Source organism: Tupaia chinensis, unplaced genomic scaffold (genome assembly GCF_000334495.1).
Source record: "Tupaia chinensis unplaced genomic scaffold, TupChi_1.0 Scaffold146140_1, whole genome shotgun sequence".
NCBI lineage: Eukaryota > Metazoa > Chordata > Mammalia > Scandentia > Tupaiidae > Tupaia > Tupaia belangeri.
This window is the reverse complement of record NW_006205995.1, coordinates 2,959,618-2,967,092: the sequence shown is the minus strand read 5'-3', so window position 1 is coordinate 2,967,092 and position 7,475 is coordinate 2,959,618. Positions and strand designations below refer to the sequence as shown.

General features: G+C 48.8%; 1 protein-coding gene across 1 annotated transcript in view; it reads right to left on the bottom strand.

The window, feature by feature from the left end:
* Nucleotides 1-4,729: 4,729 nt before the first annotated feature.
* Nucleotides 4,730-7,475, bottom strand: part of HDC (histidine decarboxylase) — a 28,768-nt gene continuing 26,022 nt past the window's right edge. The window contains exons 11-12 of the mRNA XM_006168770.3: nt 5,932-6,033; nt 4,730-5,781 (exon numbers count right to left, since the gene is read on the bottom strand). Of these exons, the coding sequence (XP_006168832.1) occupies nt 5,026-5,781; nt 5,932-6,033 (858 nt within the window). The 3' untranslated portion in view covers nt 4,730-5,025. The remainder of the gene's footprint in view (nt 5,782-5,931; nt 6,034-7,475) is intronic.

Genomic DNA, 7,475 nt, shown 5'->3' with positions numbered 1-7,475 from the left:
GTAAACTCAGTATAATCCTACAAGTTTCAGTACTATCCATTGTCCTTGAAGGAGCCTAAATCTGTAACATCAGAGTTTTTCTATACATAAAAGGTGTTTAGTAAATATATTTTAGTTACGTCAAGGTTGCAAACTCAAGGCTAAGACTAAGTGGCACAGTCGGTAGTGTGGAACTGCAGTGCTGAAAACCACAGACTGGGGCCGGCAGGTTGCATGGTGGTTAAGGGCGCTGGACTCCCACATGGCCGACCGCAGTTCGAGTCCCAAACCTGGCGACTTGCTCTCTGTCTTTCTCTCTCTCTCTCTCTCTCTCTCTCTCTGTCCCTCTCTGGTCAAATTAAAAATAAATAAGTAAATAAATAAAGTTAAATGAAATAATTCTTAAAACACACACACAGAGACTGATCATAGGTTCTAATGCCCAGCCTGGTCCACCTGGAACACACTGGGCAAGCATGTGCCCAAGATCCTGAGAAGCTGAAGGACTGGAGAAATGGGATTGTGGTAAGACCAGACCCTGTGGAGGATGCTGTTCTCTTCCCCCAACAACCCGTATTTCTCTCTCTCTCTCTCTCTCTCTCTGTCTGTCTCTTTCTCTCTCTCTCTCTCTCTCTCACACACACACACACACACATTTGCTCATGAATTTAAAAAAATGTTGCAAACTGAAGTGTATTCAGAATTCACAAAGGTAAGGTGGATAATGTGGCAAATTTGGAGACTGCCACTACTAAGCTTCAGCCAGCTGGTGATTGTCATGTGGGAATCCAGGTTGGGTACTTCCAGGATCTTGTGATTATGTGAAAAACAGAAATACAGATATTTATGTGAATCTCCCAATTGGTAAGATGTGAAGTACCAGCATTATTGAAACTTCCACGCATCTTCCCAAAATATGTGTCTGTGGACCAGGTAAGACCCAGCCCTCTAGTTAGCACCCCTAGTTTCACATGCTTTGGGGACCGTGCCCCATGCTCCTCAACCCAGATTGGTTTTATTTGCAGCCAGTCTCCTAACGAAGCTTGTTCAAGAGTCCAGTGCCCTCTGGAAGGCACGGGAGGGCTTGGGGACTTCCAAGGAGCTCGTCCAGAGCTCGATCTCTCACACTCAGCTGTCTCCTTTCCCGAGTACAGCGCCTTGACCACTGCATGGTGCCAGCTGCAGCAGAGTTCTGGGGCAAAGGGCCTTCCAGGCAGCCCTCAAGCTGACATGGACCTAGAATTTGCCCTAGGCATCATGATCACTGAGTGCACATCCACGAAGCGTGGCCCAAGCCCCCTCCAGCCTCCCTAAAAGAAGTGGTCATTCCTTCCCTTGAGGACATCTGCAGATGACTGGAAGCTGCCAGGGAGCACCAGTTCTCCCCCATTTTCATCTCCCCAGGCCCCAGTGAACATATCTAGGGATCCTGGATCATGTATGATGAGAGGGACCACCACCTCTGCCCTCTAAAAGTGCTAGAACTATCAGGGCCAACCCCCAGCAACAATTAAGCTTTGTGCAGAGAGACCTGGATCCCACATGGCTGACTGGGCTCTGAATCCCAGCCACTTGAAAAACAAGTCAGCCATCGGGAACCAGCAGTTAGCGTAATGGCTATGTCGCTGGACTCCCACGTAGTCGACCGCGGTTCGTGTCCCGGACCCGGTGGCTTAAAACTCACACCGGGCGCGTGTGCGTGCGTGCCCAAGATCCCGAGAGGAGAATGGAGGAGCAGGGATTGCGGCGTGACCATCCCCCCTGGGGGGTGATTTCTCGCTTTCTGTCTCTATGCCTCTCTCTGTCTGTCTGGCGAGCGCACGCGCCCTACAGTGAAAATCTCTCCAAAAAAAAAAAAAAAAAAACAAGCCAGCCATGTGTGTGCTCATGCCCAGGACCTGATGGGATGGAGAAATGGAGGAAAATGGGGTAGTGACTTGATGAGGCCCTAGTGCAGGGTGCTTTCTTGTGTGCGTGTGTGCGCATGCTCTCCGGCCAAAGAAATAGTTTTTAAAGTGCTCTTTTAGGTGACTCGGAGGAGACTTATGACTGGTATCTTTGCCCACACTCATTATGCCCAACAGTAAACATTTCCTGTTTATCAATATTAATATGCACTTAATATATACAAGGGAGTTGAGGCTGGCCTAAAAACAACTCTGGATATTGCTGCATCTTTGTGAATTTTGCCAATAACTTACAACAATTGTTGCTTGTGGCTCGGCCTTGGGAATTTTTACAAAATTCTCTCTGCCTTGGCTTTATTGATCTCCCTGTGAGAATTTGAACCCAAACGATGGGACAGAGCACAGCGTTGTTTTTGAAGAGTGTCACGTTGTGCAATGGTGTTACATGCATTCTATCCAAGTGAATCCAGTAGTAAGCAGAGGTTAAGTTAAAGAAGTGACGTTAATCCGGTGTTACAAGAGGCATCTTTTTGGGTGAGAGGTCAGCCCTTCCACCATCGGTCAGAACATGAGTGTTCCAGTAACCAGAGCCTGCTGGGTCCTGACCTGTGACTCACACTGTAGACCTTCCAGAAACTCAGAAACCTGTGTCCTCATGAAGTCTTGTTAAAATGTGGGGGATTTGGTCCTCCCTCTCAGAGTTAGAAATGGAATTCACATTTTTTAAGTTTATTTATTGGGCTGGCAGAAAAGTCATGACATATTTTTTTCTATGTAAAACTGCATCATTACTGGGGACCAGCAGTTGGCATAATGGCTATGTCCCTGGACTCCCATGTAGTTGACCACGGTTCGAGTCCCAGACCCAGTGCTTAAACTCACGCTGGGCGTGTGCGTGCGTGCCCAATATCCTGAGGGGAGATTGGAGGAGAAGGGATTGTAGTGTGGCCATCCCCCCTGGGGGATGATTTCTTTCTGTTTCTCTGTCTCTCTCTTTCTGGCGAGCGCATGTGCCCTATAGAAAAAAGCTCTCTAAAAATAATAATAACATAATTTCTTTTTTTTTTTTGAGAGAGATTTTCACTGTAGGGCGCGTGCGCTCGCCAGACAGACAGAGAGAGACATAGAGACAGAAAGCGAGAAATCACCCCCCAGGGGGGATGGTCACGCCGCAATCCCTTCTCCTCCATTCTCCTCTCGGGATCTTGGGCACGCACGCAAACGCGCCCGGCGTGAGTTTTAAGCCACCGGGTCCAGGACACGAACCACGGTCGACTACGTGGGAGTCCAGCGACATAGCCATTACGCTAACTGCTGGTTCCCATAACATAATTTCTAACAGCTTAAGACTCCGCTCCTAAAATGACCCTAGCTCTCCTTAAAGAACCTGACTGAAAAAACTCAAGGCTGTCAAAATAATTTACTTTTCAACTAATACCTGAAGATACAGTCTCTGTCTCCCAGTCTCAGTGGGAAAGTAGGAGCCTAACTTTGATAAGCGCCTGTTAACAAATTCAGGTGGTTTTCACACAAACCAACCTCCACCCCTCCCACCTTTTGTAATGTTCATATTAAGTTGATTTATGTATTCCATGAGAAAGAGAGAACACTCCCAACAGGATCTTGACATGGCAATCCACCCCCAGCTTTGGCCAGCCCCCGATGGGGCACACGCATGTCCAGTGTATCCAGGGAGTCTCCGCACTTAATCCGGGAACCTTCCCGTCTGGGATTGCCTCATAGTCTCGTGTTTTACCACTACGCCACCATCTGAACTTCTTGTAATTTTTCACATTTCTAACTTGACCAAATCCCTGCAGCGCCACCTTCCCATCCTCCCATACTCCTTTTAGAGCACCCATCACCTCCACACTAATGAAAGTTCAGTTCAGTTCACACTGGACTCTTCCCTGTTGCCCTGTACCTACAGATTAAAATCTGCCTTTTCCACCTTAACCCGTGTCCAGCTTTGTTCACTTTTGATACTCCTCATATAACTGATGTCAGAGCCACGCTCTATAAAAAGTGTCATCTGAAATGGGAATAAAACTATTTTGGGGGAACCAGCAGTTGGCATAATAAGTATGTCACTGGGACTCCATGTGGTCGACTGCAGTTCAAGTCCCAGGCCCGGTGGCTTGAACTCACGCCGGGTGCCTGTGCGTGCATACCCAAGACCCAAGAGGAGAATGAAGGAGAAGGGATTGTGGCGTGGCCATCTCCTCTGGTGGGGGGTGATTTCTCACTTTCTGTCTCTCTGTCTCTCTCTTTCTGGCGAGCGTACATGCCCTATAGCAAAAATCTCTCAAAAAAAAAAAATGATTTTTTGGCCTCCAAACTAACCATGGGCAATTTGCCTGTGACATACTTTTTATTTGACTACATGACCCAGAAGAAAGGGAGAAATGCCCCCAAGTTCCAAATCTAGAAAGGAAACACTTAAATGTCCTGGAGGACGAGAGGGTCCCTGCTGGACTGTCAGCATGTAGTCCAGTATAGCCTAGCACAGCACTGTCTGGTGGAAACTGCCCAGGCTCTGCTGAAACAAGAAAACCTGGGTTTAGCCACTTAAGCTGTTAGGCCTGGAGCCTCAGTTTCCCCATTTATACAGCCCCAGTGCCTGTCTCACAGTTGATGCTTCTACGTACAAGCTGCTTGCCTTTCTTACTAGTCAGGGCTCCTCCAAACCCACGTTTGCACAGTCAAATGCAAATCTTCAGCATCCTGCACAGCAGAATCTATAAGGCTGCATGCATGGCAGCTCCAGGACTGGTTCATTAATCAAGGGCTCGGCAGTCAATGAAGTCACACAGGATATGCTTTGACTCAAGGACAAGCACAGTTTATTTTCTACATTATATTTCATGTCACAAGCTGAACCACAGAAGCTGCCTGTCAGTACAGTACCTGGGGCCCCTTCTCTCTGACAGCCTGCGGGAACCTTCTGGATCATGCGGCTTCAACTCTCTTTCTATATTCTATGGTGGGTCGTGAACCCCCATGAGAATCTAACAAAAATCAAAGACTCACTCCCAAGAACTATGCACATACACAAAAGCACACAAACTCAGCATGGAATGTTAAGGGGTCCATAGACCCCCTGAAGCAGATCCTAGGACTGCAGCCAAAGGACCCTGGTCTACACCATGGCCTGCAGAGGGCAGCAGGGCAGCTGGAGCCCACACTGATGGCCGCACTCCGGAAAGCTGGGCACGCTGTAGAACTTGATGAGCTTTTTGAAGGCACTTTTCTTCAGCATCATCATCTCCTCTGGAAACCTGGAAAAGATTCTGGCCCGGGAGGAGCCCCCATTCTTAGTAGAGCCCTCAGCGGGCAGAGGCTTTTGTGCACTCACGGGCACACTGTTGCAACTGAGGGAACGAACCGTCTTCTTCTTATTCTGCACAGACAAGTAGCTGAACAGGAAGGAGGACAGCTTGTGCTTGGCCACAGCTGGGGCCTCTTCGGAAAAGCAGTCATCAAATGGATCCAGCAGGGTTTCAAGATGGCAGCTGTCCTTCCTTCTCATAGGACTGGCTCCCGCACGCTCAGGCTGCTTGATGATCTTCCTGGCCTGGCTTGGGTCATCTCCTGCCTCGTTGACAAGCTGATGGGACACTCCGTTGACCAGTACAGTACCTGATCTATTGCCGCTGACTGGGGGGATGAGGTTCCCAACTTGAGGGCGAGGCTGTAAAGTACAGTGCTGACTCAGGACCAGAGTGGCAGCATCTTGGATGAGACTCCAGTCTCTCAGGATGTCATCCCTGGTGGTAAACTGGGAAGTCACAGTGAAGCGAATGATCAGCTTGTCCTGGATAGTGGCCGGGATGAGGAAGAGACGGCCGACTTTAGCTATTTCCTTTAACACACTTTCTGTGAGACAGTTAGGACCCTGTGTGAAGGACGAAAAGAGGCAAAGTCTGCGTCACATTCCCCGCCAACATCCGCAGAAGCCCGGCATTTCTGCTCCCAAGAGCCTCAATGACCACCTGCTCTGGAATACTGAATGGCATTCACAGGAGGCCATGGAAGACGGCATTACCTTTAGACGAAAAACCACCAGGCCAAGGTGCCTCTTGGCAGGAATTTCAAAGAAAGGGTCGTCTCTAACCAGAGATTCAAAATATTTAGCCATTTCAGTACCCTGCAATTGTAAATATAGACAGAACTGAGATTAATCATCACACAAGGAACAAACTACGCATAAACCTTCACAAGGCTAAATGGTTTTAAACCAGTGAGACCTTTGGACCATCAAGACCTGAGTGGCTTCTGCCTGATGATCTCTTCCTCTTGATTTTGTTCATATTCCAAACTGGAAAATCTCTAACAGCTCTGAATTTCCTGTCACGTCAGATCCACCCCCCAGAAATTGTGTCTCAAGGCCTTCCTCAACTTAACCCCAGAACCCAAAAGGTATGTTCTTTGCAGCCCAGACAACCCTGCCTCATATCCTGGCTTCACAGTGTCTTGACGGGCCCAGGAGTTAGCAAGGGCCAAGCCCAGTCCTATCCTGCGTTCCCAGCAGGGTGCCTCCTGCAGCCGCATCTGCCCAGAGGAAGAGATGCCCATTTCTAGCACACGTAAGGGCACCAGGGGGGCTAGCAAGAGCCCTACTCCATGCTAAGCCCATGTTTCCCTGGCTTCTTATGCCTCTTCCCATTTTGTACCTCGGACACCCTTTCATCCCCCTTTTACTGACATTCCACAGAGAACACATCTTTACATTACACCACCCCAATCCTGGAAAAGGCTTTGTACTGGTTGTCGGGTACAGAGTCTCTGCTCAGGATAATGAAAAAGTCCTGGAAATAGTGGCGATAGTTGCCCAGTGTTGTAAACGTACTTAAGGCCACGGACCATTCTGAAAAATGTAGGGTCTACCTGTGGTCATGCAGGCAGCGGGTGCCTCTGCATGATGCTGGAGCCACAAGAGGGCCTGGGTTTGGTTCCAAACCAACCTAAAAATGCCAAGCAGCATATGCTTATAGTACTAGCTGACTGGGGGCTGCAGAAGGAGGGCCACAGCATGGCAAAGAGAAACCCTGTCAACATGCCTATTTCTCTCTATCTTCCTCCCTGTCTCTCACTTAAAAAAAAAAAAAAAAAGAAAGAAAGAAAGAAAGAAAGGTAGGGGGAGCCCAGCTATAGTGGCACATGCTGCTTAGACACTGAGCTCTGCAGGCTGGGACCACATGGGAGGCCCAGGTTTGATTCCCTATCCAACTTAAAGTGAGGTGCCATGGGCCTGTAATCCCTGCAAGTTGGGAGGTGCAGGCAGGAGGATTGTGAGCTTGGATCTGTCAAGGGCAATATAAAAAAAAAAAAAAAAAGCGAGAAAAAAGCCAAGTGTGGTGGCACATACCTGTGGTCCCAGATGGGACACTAAGGCAGGAGATCCTATCTTTAAAAACAGGGGGTGTGGGGGAGCCAGCAGGTGGCATGGTGGTTAGGGTGCTGGACTCCCACATGGCCAACCACAGTTTCAAGTCCTGACCTGGCAGCTTAAAAATCAAGCTGGGTTGGGACCAGCAGTTAGCATAATGGCTACGTGGCTGGACTCCCACGTAGCCAACCGTGGTCCGA